We start from the raw sequence: 27,555 nt of genomic DNA on the forward strand, positions 1-27,555 counted from the left end.
CCGCATTTTGTTTAATACTTAATGTCAGTTTTTGGACCAAAAAGTACAAATACAAATTTAATTTGAAAAGCTTGCAATAAATACGGCGCTACATACATAAAGAGTTGTGCAGAATTTTTGGTGGATAATTTTCTAAAAGTATAAAAAGATATCGGAAGATGAATTCAACCAAATTTTATATGAACAATGCTTTATATGCTTCATTTGAGAGGTCTACCTATTTATATAAGATTTACAAAAGTGCTGTCTTATATCGATTTAGCAATAAATTTATATTTTATATTTTTGATATAAAATTCGATTTTTATGGAAAATATTAGTAATTGCGCATCTTTGTTTTCTCGAATTGAGAGTCATTTAAAGTAAATTTTTAAAGAGTTGTATAAATGGAAATTTTAAGGGGAGATTAGAATGATTTTCTAGATAGATTTAAATGTTATATAAGGAACCACAACCGATTTAAATTCGAATTTTTGTGAAAATGTAATATGAATATATAATTTACCCTATTTTAGGATCGTAGGAAACTACATCCGATTCTGATTTAAAATAGTTATTTTCTGATACACAGTAGTTTACAGGTTTTGAAATAAAAATAGTTTTCCGTGGAAAATATAAGTGATGGTAGTCTTATATATGGATCCACAACAATATAATTTTGATAAAAAATGTTCATATGCAATTTTCTCGATTGTAGGAAATTACATCCGATTCTGTTTTCAAATAGTTATTTTTTGAGGATATACAGCCGATTACAGGTTTTGAAATAAGAATAGTTTTCCGGTGGAAAATATAAGTGATGGGAGTATAATATACGGAGCTACAACCGATTTTACGCTTTAGATGAAAATCGATTTTTGATAATAAATGAAATTGATTACAGATTTTTATTTTACGTAATCGCAAAGTTAGTTAAATATTATAGAGTTTTCAAATAAAAATAAATTTTTGATTAAAAATTTAACTAAATAATAATTCTCATATAATATAGGTATAGGTGTATTTTTTTTGGATTTAATGTATTAAACATTCTCTTCCTCAAACTAACCTAACGGTATACTTTAAGGTGGGTATTGGACCAATATTTTTGTATGTTACAAACATCAGCACAAACGTATAATACCCTCCCCACTATAGTGGTGTAGGGTATAAAAATGTAACAAAAAGTAAACAGAAAAAAGTCATTGCATTTCATTGTTATAGCTAGTATTCTAAAAGTGAACATAAAAATATGCGTAGCATCCAATCAATATAACATAGAGTCTTTTTTAACCCCTGAGGTTAAATAAAATTCGTCATATTAATAGGTGATATGACGAATTTTATGTAAAATTTTGACTAATTTGTAGACAAATTTAAGAAACTATCTTCGAGAAATTATACTGAAATCAGCATTTTCAATCACTGGTAGGGAACAATAATAAAAAAAGTTTAAACAAAAGCATCTTTCTAAAAAAAAAAAAATTGTGAAACAAGCATTGATAAATCGCCAGCATCTTTTTAAATCCTACAAGAATCAAACTTAAACTAAACTACAACTAATTATCTTACTTAAAACCTACTTAAACTTAAAAATCTAATTTAACCACCAAAACTTACTTAAACGCTAAATCTAAACTAATTTTATCTTCAAAAAACCTCTAAAACTAATTTGGTTTAATATAAACGATAAACTAAAACTAATTTTATTTTAAAACAACAAAAAATCATCTTTTTATCTAAAAAAATATCTTAAATTTTATCTAATTTAACTTAAAATCTAATTAATTTATCTTAAAACTAACTTTTTGTTAAATTACTAAAACTTTTCTACTTTACTTGCTTAAAGTTCTTAACTTAAAACTTTAATTTTCTTAAATTTTATCTTATTTTAGACAATAATGTAACTTAATCTTTATTTTATCTAAAATTAAACTTAATCATAACATAAATTAACTTAAAATTGTAATAACACTTATACACTAATATTTTATACACCCTACACACATAAACACTAACATACATACATAAATACACTTAAAATCTAAAATCTATAAAAATATGAGAATTTAAAAATTCAAAGTTATAATTTAAACCCAAACAAACTACAGGCCTGTTGTCATCGTTGGATTATGTTTGGTAAGTTTTGAATTGTGTTTATTGTTCATTTAAATTCTCTATATATTTAAGTGTTTTAAATTGAATATTTTTTTGTTAATGTTAAAACAATTATGTTATTAACATAATATCTTAAAGTATTATGTTAGCAACATTTGAAAGTAAAATTCAAATTTTTCATTGTTGAATATTTCAATTTAGAATACTTAAAAATAAAATAAACAAATTACACTACACAACAAATAATTAACCAATAATTTTTATTAATGTTAAATATGAAGTTTATAAACATGTTCAGTTTACATTTTAATAATAAATTTGTTTAATTATTATACTTATATAATGATCATTTAAATTATTTTTTTTATTCCACGAAAGATTAGTTAAACATGTAGTTAGGGAATCATTGTAGGGTGTCTTAAGGATGATTAATTAAGATACAAAGGTCGGGAGGGTATAGAATGAGAACAAATACCACCATCTTCTCTTGACATTTAAATTCAAACTTTCTTTATTTTTTTAGTTTTATTAGTTAATATTAATAGGTACCTTTTAAGTTAATGTGCGGTTCTTAGCATATCCTGATGAAGACAAGAACACCACCCCAAACCCTGAGCACGGTCGGAATAATAGGTAGCGCACGTCTCCTGAAGGATAGGGCACAACGCCTGAACCGTTACATAAATTTAATGGCGCCCAACGTGGGGCCTCAGCTAAATAGTTCTACATGCCTTGGTAAACACTTAGGACATATAATTTGAACAATTTTATTTACATCTTGGCTGAAGTTCCAAACAAAATAATTTATCGTGGTATTAACTAACTTTCTTTTTATTTTGTTTTCTCTCAATTCTGTTTTTGAAAATATTTTGGATTTTCAGATTTTTTTAAATAGAGTTCTGAACCAAATATTAAATAAAACTTTTATTTTCAGTATGATTTTTTTTGTTTGAGATTTTTGAGTTTTATTGAGATCTTACTCGAGAATAACATACATATTCTTTTGATAATTTTTTTGTTTTCAAAAATTTTGCTTAGTTTTTATTATGATCGGGATTTTTGTAATTGGAATTGTTTTGATTACCTACCCTCATATAAAAACTGAAATATTTCCTCTATATTTTCTATACTTTCTTAATGAGATTTATTTGTCAATTAAATACTCTTTCGAAAGTTTAGACTATTATATTTTTTTGTTTTATAATTTGAATTTAGGTCATATTTTTTTATTATCTGGTTCCTAACTATATGTTAATTAACCGAGTAGTGGAATATATTTATCTTTACTGAGTTTAAATACAATTTTAAATATGCCTTTGACACGAAGTCAAGAAAATTTATCGAATATCGATCGGCCAACTAATGTAAGCTTCACGGTAGATATGGACTCATCAAACGAAACTCAAATAAGACAAATTGTGACAGAATCTTTAGAATCATTTCGAAATGAGATGATGAATATGATTTCAAATGAACTGTCTGCAATAGTTCAAAATATCAATGTGGAAAATAATCAACATCAGAACAGATATGATGACAATAACAAGGACAGAAATACCTCACCAAGAACAAATCGACTTAATCACGACGCAGACAAAGAACCATTTCTTGCTGAGAAAGTTCTGAATATAATTCGCAATTGGCGAATCAAGTTCACCGGACATGACAACCAAATGACAGTGGACGAATTCATTCTTTGACAACTGCTTTACGGAATCAGTACAAGGATGACACGACGGACGTTGACATCCTTGAAGACATTCGTAGACGAAGACAAAAACATAACGAACATTTTGACGAATATCTAGACACAATTTTGGCCATGACAGATAGACTTAAGACGCCAATTTCAGACCGTGACTTGTGTGAGACCTTAATTTGAAATTTAAAGACAGAAGTTCGTCATGAACTTCTACATTTAGAAATTTCCAGTGTTTCCCAACTTCGTAAAGAACTAAGGAAACATGAAAAATTTATGAAGGACGTTCAAAAATACGATTATCGTAAGACTGACAGAGGACGCGTTTCGGAAATTGACGGCGAGGACAAAGACCTTGATATTAATAATACAGAAACTGAGGACATTTGTGCACTTCAACAAATTAAATGTTGGAGTTGTGAGAAAGATAGCCATACGTATTTTGACTGTATGGAACCAAGACGCATCATCTGTTACGGTTGTGGTGCCAAGGACATATACAAACCGAACTGCACTAAATGCTCGAAAAAGCATTCGGGAAACGGACAGAAGGATGTTCGACGGACGCATTAAGGACATCCGGTGATATTGTACAGAAAACTTCGGACATTAACTCGGACAACAGGACTGAGTCTGAAGACAATCAAACGGAAAACATACATCCTCTGATGAAGCCATATCACATCCGTTTGGCTGATTATAAGAAAGCTCGTGCGAGGATTTTCGGTGAAAACAAGATTAGTAGATCTTCAAAACGAATTGGAGAATTTTATTGCAAAATTAAAAAGTTCAAAATTTATACAATTTCCCCAATTATTTCTCAAGAATGAGATAGTAGGCCATACATTAACATATAAGTTAATGACAAATTTCAGAGTAAACCAAAATTTAGTAAATGTTTAGGCAACGTACATACTGCAGACGGGCAACGACAGAACGTTTTAGGGACAGCGACATTAGACGTGACATTTCAAGGACAGACTAGACATTTTGAATTTTTAGTGGTTCCGACGATTAGACAAGACATAATTTGTGCATATGACTTTTGGACAGATTTTGGACTAAAAATAACAGAAACATAGACTAGACAAAATTATTGCAACGTTCCCTAACTCTGAAGTAGATTGTTTAGGCTGTACTACTCTAATACAGCATAGTATTGACACGGGTAATGCAAAACCCATAAAACAACGATATTATCCGATTTCACCGGCGGTGGAAAAACAGATTTGTGGGGAATTAGATCGAATAATTTCTCTCGGAGTTATAGAGGAAGCTTCAAATTCCCCTTGGTCATCACCAACAGTCGTTGTTGTCAAACCTGGAAAAGTTAGGATGTGTGTGGACAGTCGAAAATTAAACTCCGTAACAGTTAAGGACGCTTACCTGACCAAAATTATTTATTTATTTATTTATTTATTCAATAACGTAGCCTATAGGCCATAAGCGGTTACAAATTTCTACTTCACAATTTAAACTGAAGAGTTCTTAAAATCTACTGCACATTGAAAAATTAAAACAATTAATTTGAAAGTATCCTTTGTTCCCAGTGATTGAATATGCTGATTTCAGTATAATTTTTCGAAGATAGTTTCTTAAATTTGTCTACAAATTAGTCAAAATACTGCAGATTTTCGTAAGTATCGGCCTATATTTGACCCTAGCCCCCATACAAACCCCCTTCAAAAAATGTCTTAAACGTCTAAAATTGACTTGTAACCATTTGTATCGCCATGAAACTCAAGAAAACTAACTGTTATTTAGAAATATATCCTTTTCCCAAATTTACCGAGGATCGGTCCATATTTGACCTATATAAAGCCTCATTTAGAAATTTTAGTTTTTTAACAATAATTTGCTTAAATATTTTGGAATTATGGTAATATTCAACAAAAAAGTTTCTTTATAAAAAATAAAAATGTTATAAAAAGTAAAAATTTTAAAAATATACTCATGGTGTAGGGTATTATATGGTCGGCCATGTCCGACTATACTTTCTCACTTGTTAATGCTAAAGACCATGATATATACTTCTTATATTGTATGAGAATTATTATTTAGTTAAATTTTTAATCAAAAATTTATTTTTATTTGTATTTATTTTATTAATATTTAACTAACTTTGCGATTACGTAAAATAAAAATCTGTAATCAATTTAATTTATTTTCATCTAAAGCGTAAAATCGGTTGTAGATCGGTATATAATACTCCCATCACTTATAATTTTCACCGGAAAATTATATTTATTTCAAAACCTGTAATCGGCTGTATATCCTCAAAAAATAACTATTTGAAAAAGAATCGGATGTATTTGACTACTCATTAGAGTGTTCCGAAAGATAGCACTTTTGCAAATCTTATATAAATAGGTAGACCTCTCAAATGAAGCATTGTTCATATAAAATTTGGTTGAATTAATGGCTCTGTATTTAGGGCTAGTGAGTATTGCTAGGCGGGAATTAATCCAATGCAGGTGGTCTAACCACCAAACAATGATTAGTCTTACCTAAGCGAAAGCTGGGCGCAGACTGACTTTCTTAGAACAATACACCACCTTTTATACAATTTCTACTACATTAGTTGTTGTTGTCTTAAATTATCATCTTAGTTAGTAGCATCTTAACTTTTAGGATAGTATTTTATTGTATGATCATTTATCCTTGCTTAAGCTATCTACCAGTAGGTGGCGCATCTTATAAAATACGTTAATTTAAATGATACGTTAAATCAAACTAAAGTTATATTCTATTTTAATCAAGACTTCGAATGTGCTTTAATACCAATACAATAAATAATAAAGTAATAATAAACAATAATAATAAAGTAACATTCAGTGTTATATATAAAAATGTAATATAAAAAGGAGGACGACTTTTATTCCTTACATTCCCTACTTTCTTCGCAAAAAAAGTTAATTTGTCCGTTGGGCTTGAATTTTTCCACTCTTGGCCACAATTATTCGGTATGTAATATCACCTATTTGGTAGAGGAATTTGTACCTTTGACCAAATTTTCGGGTTTTCTTCAGTTCAGCTAATTTGTCCTGTAGTTCTTGGGGTACCTCTTCTAAACCTTCGATTTTCTTGAAAATGTTAAGCTTGTTTAAACATGTTGATGATGTTGATGGTTCTTCTTCACTTACAAGGCTCTGTGATGTGGCGTTCTCGTAACTGTCATCTTTGCGGATGTTAGGGCTCATTTAGCACCCAAAAATGTAATCTAGCATCTAGCACCTTTTCTAGCATTTTCAAATATTTTTTGGCATTTTTCAAATGTAATCTAGCATCTAGCACCTTTTCTAGCATTTTCAAATATTTTTTGGCATTTTTCAGCACTATTTATAATATATTCTACATATTTTGTTTTCGATAATTTTAATTGTTTTTTCTGTAAAAATATGTTAGAAAAATATGTGTAGTATGAAAATAAGTTTTAACCGGTTATTTGTAGAATTATCGATTTGTATAATATTCAAAAGAAATAACTTATATATATATTTTTATAGTAATTCAAAAATTCTAAACATTTTTTTTCAGAGCAATTTAAATTATCCCAAAAAATCTACTACTAACAATAATTGTTTCAATATAGATGCTATAGAGAAATTCGCGCCACAGGACCTGGATATATGGGTTAGGTTAGGTTGATAGGAGGATCAAATCCGAAGAAATACACCTAGGCCACAATCGGGCATGTTGTGCGATCCTTCTCATGAGAAAAAAAGAGGGAACTGAATGAATATATAATAACTAAAAAATGCATAGTACATACGTTTTAAAGAATTTTCTAAATTTTTTTCGAAATTATAATGATATGTTTGTTCATTAACAAAAAATTGTTACAAGTTATCACAAATTAGTTTTATATTTCAATACAAATTTCACATATTTTTGTTAAAATTAGTAAAAACTTTAAGTTATTGAACATATATGTATGTATACATATTCTGTACTTTTTGATTCGAAATATCATAATTTTAAGCTCAATATCAAAAATATTCACAAACAAAAATTTCAATTGATCAGTTCTGGAATTACTTTTTAAATCAATGATTTTTTAATTCAAATTGTTGAGATTAAAATCAATTTTGGAAAACAATCAATTTTTATTTGAAAAATATTTTCGATAAATTTTATATATTTTTCACTTGTTTTAATTAAAAATTTTGACATTTTTAAATTCGGTATTTAAATTATCCCAAAATAAGCGGATTTGGTAGGTTTGCGCCCTAAGCTAAAACCTTTATTTATGCAGTTGAAAAAAATACAAAAATTGAGCAATTTTAGAAAAATTCTAAAAGATCGATTTCGAAAATCCTCTTTTTGGGATTGTTAAAGTAAGAAAAATCTATATATAAATTTGGGTACCTCGGTAGGCTATATGGTAGTGTGGTAGTCAGTCTGGGGGTTGTTGGTTGAATTCCTACCGGAGACTCTGTTATTAATTTACCCTGCTCGGTAAATTGGGTTGAGTATAATTTGTAATTGTATTGTAATTGATAAATAAATAAATCTGTATATTTGTGTTAAAATCGTCCCATTATAAATTAAAAAAACAATATTTTCTTAGCACTTTTTTCTAGTATTTTTTTCTTTATTTTTAGCACTTTCTAGCATTTCTTAAAACAAATCTAGCACTTTCTTCCAATTAGGTTTTGGCAACACTGGTTAGGGGGTGTACTAGTGGATGTGTATGATGATGGAGATGTAGCTGGAGGTGGTGTTGGTAATGAAGGTGATGCTTTTGTTGATGAAGAAGAAAATGATGATGAAGAAGATGACGACGAAGAAGATGTTGAAGAAGATGATGAAGAAGAAGATGATGTAGAAGGAGATGACGATGAAGAAGGAGATTTTGTTGGTGATAACAGAAATGGTTTTTCTATTATTGGTTGGTTTGTTGAAGTTAATTTAACGGTATCTATAAGTGGCGATTGTTTGGGTGTAAAATATAGGATGTATGTAGAATCTGATTCGGTTGAGCTCTTCGAGGATAGATTTATGGAAAACATATCTGGGGAACTTCAGTCTTTCGGTATTTCTGGCTTACCCAGAAACGATATGTGATTGTCCTTTGGAATCCAATATGACCACAAAAGTCATGGCATCGGCTATCATCCACATCAATGGTGAACCATCCTCTTCCGTTACGTGGGGATGAACTATTTTTTGTTGGTGATGGTTGTCTTATATCGACAGTCGTATCAAACGCACCGAATGTTGATCTAAATGTTTCTTCCATCTCATCAAAGTCTATTGCGTTGGAGCTTTGTGGTATTTCTACGCCGTCGTCACTGTTTGGGGGTGAATATCTCTCAAATGAATTTCTTCCTGGAGTTGGTGCTAGTTCGAGCTCGACGTAGGTTGGGCTGAACCACGGGATCTCATCAAATTCACTATCTTCGATCTCTTGGTTTGGGATAAAATTTTCAAAATTATTTCCTGGTGTAGGAGGCAGCATATATTCCATCTCTTCTCGCGCTGGAGTGTTGGGGACGTCTATAGATGGTACATCGTTCGCCTCTTCATCTGACAAATGATGCAGTAGTTGGAAGTGTTTTTGTTGTTGATGTTTTAATTGTGGAGTGTGACTTGGCTGCACTCAACCGATAAAAAGTTATTTCTAGTTTTATTTCTGTAAAATAGTTAAACAGAAAATAAAATGTAATTAGTACTAAGAATTGTTAATTTACAAAAGGTTTAATTTCGCTTATGTGAACATTTCTTAAAGTTTTGTTTCTCAAATCTACTATCTTCAGTATAAATGGTGATATAAAAGATTTCACAATATATACGGGTTTCCATACACGCCTTCTCAAATTGTAATAACGCTTTTGATCTTCGGATGCCATGTCCAAATTTCTTCTTACAATTTCGAAAACTTCTTTCAATTCATCATGGCGTTCTTCTGGACTCAATCTGGTTGTACCTGTGCCAATCGTGACTTCGTCATATAATGTTTTAGGTAGCCTTGGCTCTCTTCCTTGGGTGATAAATGCTGGTGAATAACCGGTAGTGTCTGATTCACTTGTGTCTGTGGCTTTCTCATTTGCACTAACTCTGTCCACTTAGAGAATTTACCGAAGAATACTAGTAACGTTGTATTGACATGTTTAGTTCGTGGTAATAGACCTACAAAATCCGCTCAAATGACAGACCAGGGTTCGCCTGGTATTTTGGTCAACTTTCTCCGACCGGCTTCTGTTGGTTAGTTTATACCTTTGGCAGGACTGACAACGACGAACCAGGCCAATAATAACGACTGACAATGCGGTTAATAGTTTTCCTTATCCCCAAATGTCCAGCCGCAGCACTATCAAGATTTTCTTCTAATACGCGCGTTGTGCAGGATGTGGGTACACATAACTTCCATGGATTGTCTTAGGTATTTGTTGTACTTCGTTGAAAACGTCTATATAGTTGATTATCAATTATAGTGTAATCCGGATATTTTGCTGAGTTTTGTTTTAACTTGTTGATAAGTTTCTAGATCCAATTACACTCCGGGGTTTTTGATTGTGTACAGTTTGCTATGTTGGCAGTTTCTATGAGGTGACGCGATAACGCATCTGCGACGACGTTATGTTTTCTCTTACGATATCATACCGAAAAATTAAATTGTTGTAACTCGAGTGCCCATCGTGCTAATCTTCCTGTAGGACCATTTGAGCGCCAGGTGGTCTGTAATTACAATAAATGTATACCCTTCAAGGCGAGCTCGCATTTTTCTTATGCCCCTAATTATGGTCAAACATTTTCCATTGTTGAATAATTCTTTTCTGCTGCATTTAGATGGCGAATAGCATAAGCTATTACACGTTCTTCTCCGTTGACTTCTTGAGTTAGCACTGCACCTAGCCCATAATCACTCGCATCGGTTTGTAAACTAAAAGTTTTTGTAAAATCTGGACACGCTAAAACTGGTGCTTCTGTAAGTGTGGTTTTAAGGGATTCAAAAGACTGTTGCTGTTCAGTTTTCCACATCCAGTGTTTTTCTTTCTTAAGCAATTGTCTTAGGGGTTGAGATATTTTCGAAAAATCTGGCACAAATCTCCTGTACCATAAAGCCACTCCTAAAAATCTTCTCAAATCTCGAATGTTCTTTGCTTTCCTTAATCTACCGTAAACTTCTCTTAAGTTTTGTAGATGCTCTGAAAGGGATTTACCAATCACAATAATATCGTCTAGATATGCAAATGCATGTGGTTCCATGTCATCTCCTACTATGGTATCCAATGCTCGCTGTAAAGTTGCTGGTGCTGAATGCAAACCGAATGGCATCACTCGCCATTTGTATAATCCTCGACCTGGGACTGCAAACGCTGTATACTTTTTACTATTTTCATCCATATGGATTTGCCAATATCCATTCTTAAGATCAAGACTGCTAATATACTTGGCATCACGTAATCGATTCAAAATACTATCAATGCGGGGTAAAGGATATGTATCTGGTACTGACCTGAGATTTAACTGTCTGAAATCCATACATGTTCTCCACGAACCGTCCTTCTACTAGGGTAATTGGGAAGCTGTATGGGCTCTTGGATGGCTCTATGCAACCTTGTGCGATCAAATGATTGATTTCCGCATCCACTATTTTCTGCATTGCTGGATTTCTATAAACATAACTCAGTTTCTAAAAACGTGTTGATGATTCGTTGGCCTTCATTTATTACGGGATTTACATTTGATTCCCGGTCTGCTGCTTCATCTACTGTATTAAGTTTAGCATCTATTTTAGAACAATCTAAGGTTAAAGCGGCCATTTGAATTTTGGTATTTTGTCTTGGTAGAACCATCTGCTAATATAACATCGATTTCTTCGTTGATATACAATTCGATACAGTTTTAACATAATCTTTTCGCATAAAACTTCTACTGGCTCCGGTATCAATTGATGCTTTTAGTAATTTTCCATTAATAAGTAACGATGCGCTTAAACGGGTATCTTCACTATGTAAACTGGTTCTATTTGATATGGGCTTCTTTCTTTGTTCTTCATTAGATATACTGATTATACCTTTTGAGGGCTTCTTTCTTGGAGGCTCGACCTCCCGCAATTCCGACGGCATCCTGGTACGTTTCCCGAACGATTTCTCTCTTCATTAGGACAACTTGATGCAAAATGTCATAATTTCGACATCGATAACAATTATTTTGTTGTCCATGGCGTGTGTTGTTAGAAATTATTCGTGGATTTTCAATTCGTGATGTTGAGGCCGTAATTGAGATACTCTCTAGGTATTCCGCTAACGATGTCAATTCTGCTAATGAAGAAAAATTTTTTCTTCGAATGTAAAGTTTATAGTCTGAAAGGGCATTTCGAAATATTCTATCTAGTTTTTGTTCCTCTGACAAAATTTCATGCGCATCAAATTTTGAATAGCTAATACATAAGTTTTAAAGTTTTCCCTAGATCGTTGAACTCTCTTTCGAATTTCGTCCTCTAATTTTTCAAAATATCTTGTAGGGAGAAAGAATGATAATAAGTCACTTTTAAAAGTGTTCCATATTTGCTATTTATTGTTTCTGAACCATATGAGGGCATTTTCTTGTAAGAATTCGGGCATTATTCTTGGTAACTGGTCTAATAGTATTTCATAGATTTAAACGAGTTCTTCTATACGCTCGACAAATGCTATGGGCTCGTATGAAAGGCCCCACTTTCTGACGTGCTGAATTAAATTTGGCTTTAATTCGTTTGATGTACGGGATGGAACTGGTACTGCAGCAGGTTGATGTATGTTCGCTGATTTATTTTCCATTTTAACTGTTGACGGTGTTGATACGTTTCTTGTGGTTGGTATTGATAGAGTATTCGACACATCATATTTTTCTTAAATCTCCAATAAACATTGTATTCTATCAGCATCATGTTCACTGTCTAAAAATTTCGCGAGTCTTCTTCTCATTTAATTTACCGTACCGACGGTTTCTAATTTAAATTAATTTAGCAACGACACTAATTCATCGCGTTTTAAGGCGTATGCCCACCTTTTTTTCAACATTTTTTTATATATATACAAATTTTTTTTTTCGTAAAGCGACACATGCTTCCTTTTCTTTATTTTACTTTTTTCACAATGTCTCTTCTCTTTTTTTAATGTTGCTCTATTTGTCTTTCACAATTTATTTTATTTTGACTCGTGTTTTTAGGTCGGTACAAAAATTTATTTTTTTTCGCGGGTTTGTTTGGGTCTCAAAGTACTTAGATTAGGTAAGGTTGATAGGAGGATGTGTACTACATCAAATCTGAAAAAATACACCAAGGCCACAATCGGTTAGGTTGATAGGAGGATGAAGTACACATCACATCAAATTCGAAAAAATACACCAAGACCACAATCGGGCCAACCTGATTTCAAAGCTAGATTTGAAGGACGCATATTGGCAAATCGCTCTTGTCAATGATTCTAACCCCATTGCGGCCTTTACAGTCCCGAGAAGGCCATTGTATAAATTTGTCGTAATACCATTTGGCTTATGTAATGCGGTACTAACAATGTGCCGGCTTATTGATGAATTGATACCACCGGATTTGAAGATACTTTTATGACCTGATTATTGCGTCAGAAGACTTTTACTTTTATTTATCTGTTTTGGTGCGTATTGCCCAGGAATTTCGAAGGGCTAACCTTATTACAATTTATATTAAAAAAGGTAATTCTGCATGACTGAAGTGAAATACTTGGGTGGAATAAAACCTGATCCAGAAAAGGTCGAATCTATATTTAAATGGCCTGTACAAAAAACTATAAAAAACTATAAAACAAGTTCGTGGCTTTCTTAGACTTGCAGGGTTGTACAGGAGATTCAAACTCGGTTATAACGAACTCCGTGGGACCAGAGAAGATAGTTCGTTATAGGCAAAGTTCGTAATAAACGGGGTGAAGTCATAAAAGGAAATTAAATACATACAACTCAATTTTTTCGTCATTTATTAAAAACCAAAAATACTTCAATAGAAAAGTTGAATACAATATGTAGTATTAAATACCAAAATAAAACTAAATAACAAAAATAAATATAACTTTATAAACTATAATTAATAATAAACATTTATGTGTTTTTAAAAAAGTCTGTGATTTTGCGTTCTATTGCAGCACTGATAATATCTGCTGATATATATTTTTTTAGGCATATAAATGTTCATTTGCCTCCTCTGCATAAGGCTTTGATTGAACATATCTTTTTATTTTTGGAAAAAATATGCACATTTTCAATTTTAGGTATTTCCACCTCATCTTCTTCTTCACTCAAATTATTATTAGATGGAGGATTTACAATTTCCACAATTTCACTATCAGATAAGGGCGCCGACGTTAAAATATTTTCATCTATGTTTATATATTCTTCCAAAGACAACGCTTCCACATTTGTTTGTTCCCACAGTGTTGATAATGGCATTTCATTCACATTGACATCCAAAATCAAAAACTCTTGCTCAAAACCACAATGACGAAAACAATTGCCAATTGTACCCATTTTAGTCCAAACCATTTTTAACATAAACAACGCTTTTAAAACATTGACATCTAATTTTTGTTTCATTTCAATTGCGGCAAAATATTTGCTTAAAATAATTTTCCAGTATTGATGCTTCAGATTTTTAATAATTCCTTGGTCACACGGCTGCAACACACTTGTAGTATTCGGCGGCAAAAATATGAGTTCAATATTTTCTAAGAATTAAAGCAAATTTTTTATTTCTGTTTGTAAAATACTGATCTATATTCTTCAACCACATCAAAAATAATTCTGATGTCACCCAAGCGTTTTTGTTTGCTTCATATTGCAAAGGAAGCTCATAAACGTTTTTAAAACATCGCGGCTTTTTAAATTTTCCGAACACAAATAATGGAAATTTTTTTCGGAGCTATCTGCGTCACATCCAACTAAAACGGTTAGCCTTTCCTTTGAGGTTTTTCAACCAAAACATTTGTCTTCTTTAAATGCCAATGTTTTGTCGGGCAAACATCTATAAAATAAGCCAAATTCATCACAATTATAAATGACACTTGTTACGTATTTTTTAAAAAGGGAAGGTAGTGTATTGGTTGTCCAATTTACTGTCATTTGTGGTTGTACACTTGTAGACATCCCACAAATTTTTTTGAAAACAATTTCATTTCTAGCTTTGAAGCGGTCCAACCAGCCATTTGTTGCCTTAAAATCGATATTAAGGCTTTAGCCAATTTGTTGGCTTTCTCCACCATTAAGCCTCCAGGAAAAGGTGTGTTTTCGGCCCGAAGCTGATGAAACCAAATCAACAGAGCCCTTTCCACCGCTCCATACTTTGAAGCACGCATTTTTTTTTGGTTGAAGACATTTGATTTCTTTTCTATAAAAACTTTTAATTTGTTTTCTGTTTTTTAAAATCGTAGATAATGTTGACTTGGGTATATTATATTCTTGGCAAATAGCTGACTTTGATTTCTGTTTATCATCTATTTCATTGAATATTTTAATTTTTTGAAGCACAGACAGGGTTTTTCTTATTATTAGACATTTTGAAATCATTTTGCAACTGACGTTTTAATTATTTTTTATTTATGTTTTTTTTTATTTCAGCTGATTGAAGATGTTGAGTTAAAATTTAATGTTACCATATTGCATAAAAGTAAACACTATTGTCACACTTCAAACTTATTTTTGATGGTTCGTTATAAAAAAAGTTATTATTGGGACCATTTAAAGTAGTTCGTATTAACCGAGAATTCGTTATAAGCGAGTTCGTAATAAAATATGTTTTTTATATGAAAATATTTATCAAAACTTTCGGAACTTGACAATATGTACGTAATAACCGATAATTCGTTATAACCGAGTTCGTTATAAACGAGTTTGACTGTATGTTTGAACGCTATAGACTACTAAACGGCTAAACCGATTTGCTTTAAATTTTCACAGCGTATTCCTGTATGTCTGGAATAGGTAATAGGCTACTTTTCATTTTGAATTTTCAAGTGGGTGAGGAGCCACGCCCACATTAAGAAAATATAAAATTCGTATATTTGAGATAATATAACAGTTATATAACAGTCCTCAAATTTTGTCGGAGGCAGTTTATTGTCAATATGATTATATGGTATAAAAAGTGGGTGGACTAGCGTTAGGGAGAGTGGCACCTACCATATAAATTAAATACAATAATTCGTTTATCTTGGAAACTATTACAGTTAAAATCTTAAATTTTTGCACGAATAACTTCAACATCCATGTAAACATTTTGGGTAATAAATGGGCGGACTACCCATGAGGGAGTAGTCCGCCCAGTAGTGTTTATATTTAAAAAATGTAACAGTAGAGATGTTGTATAGAGTACAGGCCCTAATACACTACCTTGTGGTATTCCTGATTTAATGTCACAAATTTCTGAAAATACATTGTTTATCTTGACATAAAAGAGACGATCTTTTAAATATGACATAAGAACAAGATAAAATGGTGCTGGAAGGATTTGCTTTAATTTATACAATAGCCCTGGGTGCCATTCTCTGTCAAAGGCTTGTTTAACGTCTAGGAATATCGTTGAGCAGTACTGTTTCCTTTCTAAAGCATTTCTAATATCTTTAACAATGCGATGGCACTGTTCAGGCGTTCCATGTTTTTGGCGAAATCCAAATTGATGTTCTGGTATAATTTTGTTATTATCTAATATTATTTGCATTCTTTGTAGAAAAAGTTTTTCAAATATTTTTGAAAGTGTACATAAAAGGCTTATTGGTCTATAAGAGCTTATTTCATTTTCAGGTTTGTTAGGTTTCGGCACCATAACAATTTCGGCACATTTCCATTGTGAAAGAAAATGTTGTAGTCTCATAATTGAGTTATAAATTAGAGTTAAATAAACTATGGCTTTTTTAGAAAAATATTTAATATCTTTAGCACTTATTATATCATATCCTGGTGTTTTGTTGTTGCTTAGTTTGGATATTTCTACTTTAACTTCGTTAGGTGTTATGTGCCTAATAGGAAGATCCATTTGGCATGAAATATCTAAGAATGATGTGATAGTGCTTTCATCATTAGTGCTGTTGAATGAGAAGGGTTTAAATGTGGATTAGAGGTATTGAGAAAAGGTGTGTGCTTTACACTGATCTGATTTGCACCAAGAGTTGTTAAGGTCTTTTAGTGGTATATTTCTTTTTGTTGGTTTTTTCAAATACTTTATCGCTTTCCATAAGTTGTGTTCATTATTTTCATTGTTGTGAACAGTAAGATTTCTCAAAAATATGCCAAAATTTTGATTTTTTATTTCATTTAAACGTTCTTCTAGTTCTTTTATGGCTCTGTTTAGATTCCTTTTGTCCAGCGGATCTCTTGTTATTTTCCATAATCTTCGTAACCTTCTTTTATTCTGTATAAGACTTCTAATTTCAGCAGAAACAACAACTCTGTTTGTTCGAATTGGTAATGGGGTTGATAAGAAGGCAGCTTCATGTATTAAATTTGTAAAATTTTCCACAACATCATCCAACTCATGACATTCTTTCTAACGTTCAAGTTAATATTTTTGTCTAGCCAATATTTAAAAGAATCGATATCTGTTTTTGAAGAGGTGCAATAAGATCGTTTTTCTGCAGGTACGTATGTATCGCAATTTACTATTAATGGGGAATGATCCGAACTTAGATCATCTGTATCCAGAATATCTAATAGATTACTGGTTATACCAGAATATATAACAAAATCCAGAAGGTCTGGAATTTTTCTGGGGTCACTTGGCCAATATGTGGGCCTTCCAGTAGAAAGGATGGAAAATTTATTGTTTAATATGCTTTTATACAACTCTTTGCCTTTAGGATTGCTTAATCTAGAGCCCCACCATGGATGTTTGGCATTAAAATCACCTCCAATCAGGAATCTATTCCCAAGTCTTAGAAAGAAATCTTGATAGTCTTCATATTTAATATTATGTCGTGGTGGAAAATACACAGAAAATGTGTCAAGTTTATTGTTGTTGCTCTTAATTTGAATACCAGCTGCTTGTAAATGGGGCTTTTTATAATAATCCAAAGTAATATATGCTATATTCGACCTTACTAGTATAGCTGAACCCCCATGAGCTCCGTTATCTGGATGATTGCAACATACAAGGTCAAACCCGTTGATTTTATAAAATGATCTGTCATTGAAATATGTTTCCGATATTAAAAATATGTCAATAAAGTTTATATTTATAAAAGTTTCTATTTCCGCTTTATGATTTGAAAGGACGTTAGTATTCCATATTGCAATACGTAAATTTATTTGCATAGTTTTGAAATTAACATTGTAATCATTGTAACACATAATTTTCACGATAAAATGACATGTTACTGTTTAGAAATTTGTTTTAATATTTCACCTTATTATTACAGATACTCCTTTATTGGTGGAAACCTATTTGTAAAAATATGGTTCTAAATAAATTAGATGAAAATATTGGCAACTAATTAAACTATTTAATTTAAATTAGGAAATCAAATTTCTAAACCGTTATTATTCTCTTCACTAAAATTATCATTATTATGTATAAAGTTAATTTTGTTATAATGCTAATTATTTATCATTATGACAGAAATCGTATAACATTTACTTATGTTTATCCCGGCAAACATTTGTTTTACAACATGAGCACATAAAATTTCCCTTTTTACAAATCTCATCACTGACAGAATATGTATTGATCAGTACTCAGAGTTTATGATCATTTTGCTTTAAACTTCATTTACTCGTTAATACGATCTCATGTATTTAATATACATGATATTTGTGGATCATGAATGAGAGTAACAAATATATATCTCAATTACAGTTCTGAAAGCTCTACGCCTAGTTTTATTGTAGAGGGAAGGGAAACGAGTAATTTTTGATAGGTTTAATGGTTTAAAAAGTAAAAGACTTTAGTCTTTTCAATTTTGACTGCGATTCCATAAAGTTACTTTCCAAGACATTTAACTAATAAAGTACAGTGTGAGATTAAAGAAAAATTGTCAAAGGTTTAGAAATTTAAATTTATTAATAACATCTAAACTGATTAAAAGTGAAATTTTAGTATATACTATCAAAAACTCAAAAAAATTGAGGAAATCATTGTTGTTAAGACTTTTACCCCAAAAATACTGTTTTTTTGTCTAAAATACTTAAAGAAGGTAAGGTTTTCGGTAATATAATTTCTGACCCCAGTGACTAATTACTCTATAAATTTAGACGGCATACATTTTTCCGGAAAACCACCACGTTGTGTTATTCGTCCTCAATACACTTGTGTATTGTGGGACCTCGGTCCAACTAACAAACACACATGTGCTATTTTTCACACCGTTACGTAATCGGTGGAACCACATTTTATGCCAAGGGAGTAATTTATTTTACCACATCCCACTAAACTTCAGCACTTGTTAATCTTTAACTGAAGCAACTTAGATTTTGAAGGAACTTAAATTTGGCCTATAAAAATATTTCCCTATCTACCTAAATTTTGAGACTTCGTCACGTAACCCGGTGAATCAACATTACACAAACCCCGAATCAACTTGCAAATATACCTAAGCATCAACAAAATAAGACTTATTTTGCCTATAAATATACCTCAATTGCTACCGAACAATACCAGCGTACCAAGATAATTATTATCTTTCCGATTCAGCATCTTTATATATAAAAACTAATATTTGAAATTATCCAGCCATATCATAACATCTAAACCAAAATTGTATCTAACTATATCTTAAAATTCCCTACTAATTCGACCAATTAACTATGATTTTTTTTGTTAAATCTAAAAATATAAATAACCCTTTGGAACTTTTCATTATCAGATATTAACTAAACTCCATTAGCGACTTTCCAAACAAAACTCACATAATTAAGTTCAGTTTTCTTAATTATTAAAACTAATTATGTTCTTGCATTAAATTTAATGTAAAACTTAAAATCACCTTTAAACAGTTTATTCAAATATTTACTTATAATTCTAAAAAAAACAATGAAAATTGTACCTAAATCTGATCTAATATTGCACTTATTATATTAAACATCAACAATATTAAGACAATTTTAAGTTTAACTAACTACGATATTATCATAGTAATTAGTTATGAAATTTCCCTAAATTTAATACCTTATGGCTAACCCTAATTTATTATAACAAATTAACAAAACAACAAGTAAGAGTGCTATATTCGGCTGTGCCGAATCTTATATACCCTTCACCATAGTGTATTTTAAACATAATTGATCTTACAGTCTAGTTAATAAAAACATTAAAAAAATTTGAGTCGATTTAAGCCGAATGTTTCGGCGGCGGCTCAAGCAACTAAATATAGTTCGGCGGCGGCTAAGCTCCGACTCGAAGCCGGTCGACTTCGACCTCTGATTCATTGCTGGTAAACATTGACGAGACGTAGATTTTGTTTTTGTTTATCGTAAAAAAAATTGTTTTAAAATGCACTTGGAAAAAATTTGTGTTAGTTTTAAATTTCAAACTTACATTATTCGCATAAAAATTAATGTACAATAACTCACAATCTACTCTGATATAATTAAAAACGTTTTTAATACTTTTTCTTCTATTCATCAAAAATATATTTGCAAAACAAAAGGGAAAATTATTTTATTTTAACAAAAAATGCAAATCATATTTTTTGCTGTGTATACTTTGTATGTTTGAATTCCAAACATACAAAAAAATACACAGCTGAATAAAACCAAATACATCTACACACACACGTGTACATCTTTTTCTATGTACAGTGTTTTTGTTGCTTTTTTAACAATTTTTTGATGAAATTTTCAGAGGTTGTCTCGGATTTTTGCTCATATCTCCGTTATTTACCGACCGATTTTGCTGATTTTAAATAGCGATCTTATCGAAAGCATGTCTAATAGAATTATTGAAGATTCAGACATTGCCGATATCTGGGGTCCTCTAAAAACTGATTTCAACAGACAGACAGACGGACATGGCTTAATCGACTCCGCTATCTATAAGGATCAAGAATATATATACTTTATAGGGTCGGAAAATTATATTATAGAAATTACAAACGGAATGACAAACTTATATATACCCTTCTCACGAAAGTGAAGGGTATAAAAAGAACTTTCTCGTTTAAGCACAATTAAAATTGAGTGCAAATAAAACAATTAAAGCTTTGTTAATGATCATTATATTATTTTTTTTAATTTTATCTTTCGTTATTATTTATATTAACCCATTTTTGATTTAATATTATATTTTATATATATATATTTTTGTGATTGATTATAAAACTGATAGAACTGTTTGATAAGATATTATTATGAGATTTATATTCAAAAGTTGAATAATTCCCATTTTAAATATACATATGTATTTGGATTCAAAAATGAATTAAATTTTTTTTGTGGTAAAACTGTAACGGTCTTTGGTAGAATCTAGTGTGTTTGGGGTTTTTCATTACTAAACTTCCAACCTACGAAAAACCTAGGATGGGTGGGTAAAGAGGTTCAAGGCTATAACACCTAAGCTTTAATGAGGAAAAATAGAATAAGTGATAGTGTAATAGACAATAAGGGCATATTATTCGCACGTTATCTTTTTTTCTTTTTGGTTTGTAATGCATAGACAAGGTTAAACTCAGGAGCAAGATCCCCGCCCACTACTGCCGAACTAGTTAGCTCAGCTAGAACGTGGGAAATGCAACCTGAAACAACCTAAATTGAACATGTTGATATTTTATAAACATAATCGTTTTAGAGAAGTTATACCACCTTTGAATTCTGTCTTTCACATTAAAAATGTTCTAAATAACACCTGCCACTATAAGTTATCAAACTTTTGAATGACACCATTACATCATGTTGATCAGATTACCTAACATAGCTTCAATACACACACACAACCTCCAATCAATTTAAACTTCTGCAAAATAATGATGATGATAATAATGATGATGATGACGATGATGATGATGATGATGATGAAGATGAAGGAACAGCAGCACCGAAACCTCCACCGATATACATTCCTGATGTAGTTAACGTAACAAATATGTTAAGTAATATAGCTAATATTATACCTAAAAAAGATTTCAATTATAAATCTTAAAGAAATGATCAGATTAGGCTTACCATAAGACTGTAAACTCATATAGAATACTTATTAAATATTTAGAAAGTCGTAATATAGGTTTCCATACCTACCAGCTGAAACAAGAAAGATCTTATAGGGTAATAATTAAAGGACTTCATCATTCAACTCCCCCTGAGGACATCAAAGCAGAGTTAATTTTATTAGGTCATCAACCACATAGTGTTACAAATGTGCAAAGCAGAGAAAGCAAACAGCCTTTACCCATGTTCTTTGTGGATCTAAATCCACAGCCGAACAATAAAGATATATTTAACATTAAATCTATAAACAATGCTATCGTCACAACAGAGGCACCTAGGAAAAAGACCGAACTAGTTCAATGCCGATGTCAACTTTATGGACATACTAAGAAGTATTGTAATAGACCATTCAATTGTGTTAAGTGTGGATTAAACCACCCAACTGCGGAATGTAATAAGGATACTAATTCTCCAGCTCGTTGCTTCAACTGTTTAAAAAATCATACTGCCAACTACCGAGGCTGTCAAGTTTATCAAAAATTAATTTCGAAGAGATTATACAATCGAAACGTAAATAATAATTATAATCAGACATCCAACTTTTCGATAAATCCAAATGATTTTCCCCAATTAAACGGTCGTAACTATCAAAATACAAATATTAATCAATAAAATATTAATCAATCTTCTGCACATCAGCCCAATCAAACCTTTTCTGAAGCATTAAAAAATAATGCCAATAATAATGTCCGCAATAGCTCAATGGACAGAATTGAAGCTATGTTAGGTAATCTGATCAACATGATTACAATGTTAATTTCAAAACTATGCAAATAAATTTACGTGTTGCAATATGGAATGCTAACGGCCTTTCAAATCATAAAGCGGAAATAGAAACTTTTATAAATATAAATTTTATTGACATATTTTTAATATCGGAAACACAGACAGATCATTTTTTAAAATCAACGAGTTTGACCTTGTTTGTTGCAATCATCCAGATAACAGAGCTCATGGAGGTTCAGCTATACTAGTAAGGTCGAATATAGCATATATTACTTTGGATTATTATAAAAAGCCCCATTTACAAGCAGCTGGTATTCAAATTAAGAGCAACAACAATAAACTTGACATATTTTCTGTGTATTTTCCACCACGACATAATATTAAATATGAAGACTATCAAGATTTCTTTCTAAGACTTGGGAATAGATTCCTGATTGGAGGTGATTTTAATGCCTAACATCCATGGTGGGGCTCTAGATTAAGCAATCCTAAAGGCAAAGAGTTGTGTAAAAGCATATTAAACAATAAATTTTCCATCCTTTCTACTGGAAGGCCCACATATTCCCCATTAATAGTAAATTGCGATACATACGTACCTGCAGAAAAACGATCTTATTGCACCACTTCAAAAACAGATATCGATTCATTTAAATATTGGCTAGACAAAAATATTAACTTGAACGTTAGAATCAAAGAATGTCATGAGTTGGATGATGTTGTGGAAAATTTTACAAATTTAATACATGAAGCTGCCTTCTTATCAACACCATTACCAATTCGAACAAACAGAGTTGTTGTTTCTTATTCAGAATAAAAGAAGAGAAGAGATCCGCTGGACAAAAGGAATCTAAACAGAGCCATAAAAGAACTAGAAGAACGTTTAAATGTAATAAAAAATCAAAATTTTGGCATATTTTTGAGAAATTTTACTGTTCACAACAATGAAAATAATGAACACAACTTATGGAAAGCGACAAAGTATTTGAAAAAAACCAATAAAAAGAAATATACCACTAAAAGACCTTAACAACTCTTGTTGCAAATCAGATCAGTGTAAAGCACACGCCTTTTCTCAATACCTCGAATCCACATTTAAACCCTTCTCATTCAACAGCACTAATGATGAAAGCACTATCACATCATTCTTAGATATTCCATGCCAAATGGATCTTCCTATTAGGCACATAACACCTAACGAAGTTAAAGTAGAAATATCCAAACTAAACAACAACAAAACACCAGGATATGATAAAATAAGTGCTAAAGATATTAAATATTTTTCTAAAAAAGCCATAGTTTATTTAACTCTAATTTATAACTCAATTATGAGACTCAACATTTTCCTTTACAATGGAAATGTGCCGAAATTGTTATGGTGCCGAAACCTAACAAACCTGAAAATGAAATAAGCTCTTATAGACCAATAAGCCTTTTATGTACACTTTCAAAAATATTTGAAAAACTTTTTCTACAAAAAATGCAAATAATATTAGATAATAACAAAATTATACCAGAACATCAATTTGGATTTCGCCAAAAACATGGAACGCCTGAACAGTGCCATCGCATTGTTAAAGATATTAGAAATACTTTAGAAAGGAAACAGTACTGCTCAGCGATATTCCTAGACGTTAAACAAGCCTTTGACAGAGTATGGCACCCAGGGCTATTGTATAAATTAAAGCAAATCCTTCCAGCACCATTTTATCTTGTTCTTATGTCATATTTAAAAGATCGTCTCTTTTATGTCAAGATAAACAATGTATTTTCAGAAATTTGTGACATTAAATCAGGAATACCACAAGGTAGTGTATTAGGGCCTGTACTCTATACAATCTACACATCAGACATGCCAATAACTGATGAAATTACTGTTGCTACGTATGCAGATGATACTGCGCTGTTATCGTGTAACAATAGCCCCACGGAAGCCTCAAGAATGATACAGTCTTATGTTAATGTTATTTACAACTGGTTTAAAAAGTGGAATATATGTCTAAATCCGGAAAAATCTTCACATGTCACTTTCTCGTTAAGAAAGGGCGATTGTCCAGAAATATATATCGATGGCCAACAAATTCCAAAATCGAGTTGTGTAAAATATCTTGGAATGTACTTAGACAGACGGTTAACTTGGAAAGACCACATAAAGGCAAAATAAGAACACCTTAATATTAAAACCAAACGAATGTACTGGTTACTAGGGAAAAATTTTGAATTAACTTTAGAAAACAAAGTCTTGCTTTATAAAACAATACTCAAACCTGTATGGACCTATGGAATAGAACTATAGGGTACCACTAGCAACTCGAATGTTGAAATTTTGCAACGTTATCAATCGAAAACCCTCCGAATGATTGTGAACGCTCCCTGGTTTATCACCAATGACAACATTCATAAAGACTTGCTCATTCCAAAAGTTAAACAAGAAATAAATAGATTTTCCTCCAACTACCTCCAACATCTCAGTAACCATTCAAACATTCTAGCAATTAACTTACTAGACGATAGTGATGAAGTCAATAGACTTAAACGGTACGATGTACTAGACCTTCCTTTTAGAAGATAGTTAGAAATATGTAAATATTAGATATATTATTAAATATAAGCTACACTAAGTGATTTATATATTACTTAAGATATGTATTTTTTTTAACTCATTGGGGTTTAGAATGAATGTCATTGTTATATTTAACAAAATTTGCTTATTATTGTAAAATAGATTGCAAATAAATAACTGAAGAAAAAAAATTTAGTATAATGCAAAATATTCTTGAAAAAATTAATTTACATAAATTGAAAAAAGGGAATTTTGAATAAATATGGTAAAATTTAAGAAATATTAATTTATTCAAACATTTTTTTTTTCATTTTAATATAAATTTTCTAATTTTAGTTTAAAATTATTTTCTCCACACGAATTTTCAATTTTTTTTATAAATAATTTGAGAATAATATTATACTTTTTCTTAAATTTTATAAAAATGTTGTAGTATAATATAATTAATGTCACTATGTTTAATTTCGCTAAAATTTTAGAAAATATTACGAAAGGTTTTTGTACTTCCGTAAAAATAGAAAAAGGTTTTATTAAATAATATTTCGTATTATACACGAAATTTTTGTAAATATTACTAAAATAGAAGTTAAATTTTTAAATGCCTATAACTCGGATATTTTAAGAAGATAAGTAGTATGTCCAAGCAAGATCTCGTCGAGCGCTTTCAGAAAATATAAAAATCTGGATGAAAAACAAGAAAATGGCACGAGTTTAAAATTTTACATATCGTAGGTACCCTACTTTGAGCCAAAAAGAAGAAAATGGCACGAGTTTAAAAATTTTACATGTCGTATGTACCCTACTTTGAGCCGCCACAGCGCCGTCCCTGAGGGTTCATCTTCAAAACTTAAGCTCGAATACTTCTTGGCTACGCTCACGCCAAATTTTATCCCGATCGGATCAGCCGTTAAATAATTTTTGTTCGTTATATAAGGAACTCAATAGAAAAAATTGGTCTGTTCGTTAAACGCGATTTTCGTTAAAACGAATGTTCGTTAAACCGGAAAACTACTGTATCTTGAAAACTTTTAGATAATTCAAATTTTTCATAGGTAGATAGAAATTGGCGAACTAGCAATAATTTGCCTGGCATTTTTCATATGTAACATATTGTTAATCTGGAAAACCATTGTGGTTGTAATTTTCAAAATCGTTAAATGGGGTTTTTATTTATATTAGAGGGTAAAAAAATATTGTATATCCCAAGGCATTAGAATAAAAATTATTTTACTAGCTGCGTGAAACCTACGTTGCCCGAGTTTCTTCGAAAATTAAAAAGAATATTTTTCTATCTTTAATGACTATACTTTTTTTAAATAGATGCCAAAATTTAGCTTATAACGATAAAATTATTATTCTATTTTTCCGCATTTTCTTTAATCCTTAAAGTCAGTTACTGGACCAAAAAGACATTTACAAATTGATAATGAGCTTAAATTAGGAAATTTTGACTAATTTGTGGGCAAATTTAAGAAACTATCTTCGAGAAATTATACTAAAATCAACATTTTCAATCACTGGTAGGAAACTAAGGGCTCTTTCAAATTAGTTGTTTTAATTTTTCCACGTGCAGTAGATTTTAAGAACTCTTCAGTTTAAATTTGGTCACACTTTACTTTGAATTGCAGTGGTGTAAAGAAGCAAAAATTTTGGGCTCATTGAAAATTTCTTAAAAGAACTAAATTACTATCCTAGGAAAATATGAATAGTACTTAAATTTTGACAGAGAAAACAAAACAACATTTAATTTGACACACAATTTTGAGTTGTTCATTAAAGAGTAAAACCACCGAATTGAGAGTTATTTAAAGTAAATTTTTAAAGAGTTGTATAAATGGAAATTTTAAGGGGAGATAAGAATTATTTTCTAGGTAGATTTAAGTGTTATATAAATATAAGTGATGGGAGTCTTATATATGGATCTACAACAATATAATTTTGATAAAAAATTTTCATATGCTATTTTCTCGATCGTAATAAACTACATCCGATTTTGTTTTCAAATAGTTATTTTTTGAGGATATACAGCCGATTACAGGTTTTGAAATATGAATAGTTTTCCGGTGGAAAATATAAATAATGGGAGTATTATAAACGGATCTACAACCGATTTTACGCTTTAGATGAAAATCGATTTTTGATAATAAATTAAATTGATTACAGATTTTAATTTTACGTAATCGCAAAGTTAGTTAAACATTATAGAATTTTCAACTAAAAATAATTTTTTTGATTAAAAATTTAACTAAATAATAATTCTCATATAATATAAGAAGTATATATCATGATCTTTAGCATTAAAAATGTAACAAAAAGTGGACAGAAAAAG

At 30.8% G+C, this 27,555-nt stretch overlaps 2 protein-coding genes across 2 annotated transcripts in view; both read right to left on the bottom strand.

Annotated features, from left to right (window-relative positions):
* Positions 1 to 8,386: 8,386 nt before the first annotated feature.
* The window catches only part of LOC124419757 (putative protein TPRXL), a 41,986-nt gene continuing 22,817 nt past the window's right edge, over positions 8,387 to 27,555 (bottom strand). The window contains exon 2 of the mRNA XM_046950322.1: positions 8,387 to 9,431. Coding sequence (XP_046806278.1) covers positions 8,428 to 8,808 — 381 coding nt within the window. The 5' untranslated portion in view covers positions 8,809 to 9,431 and the 3' untranslated portion in view covers positions 8,387 to 8,427. The remainder of the gene's footprint in view (positions 9,432 to 27,555) is intronic.
* Positions 13,895 to 15,217, bottom strand: LOC124419756. Its single transcript, XM_046950321.1, has one exon. The coding sequence runs from the start codon at positions 14,348 to 14,350 to the stop codon at positions 13,949 to 13,951; it is 402 nt and encodes a 133-aa protein (XP_046806277.1). The 5' UTR covers positions 14,351 to 15,217; the 3' UTR covers positions 13,895 to 13,948.

This window comes from Lucilia cuprina, chromosome 4 (assembly GCF_022045245.1).
Source record: "Lucilia cuprina isolate Lc7/37 chromosome 4, ASM2204524v1, whole genome shotgun sequence".
NCBI classification, from domain to species: Eukaryota; Metazoa; Arthropoda; class Insecta; order Diptera; family Calliphoridae; genus Lucilia; species Lucilia cuprina.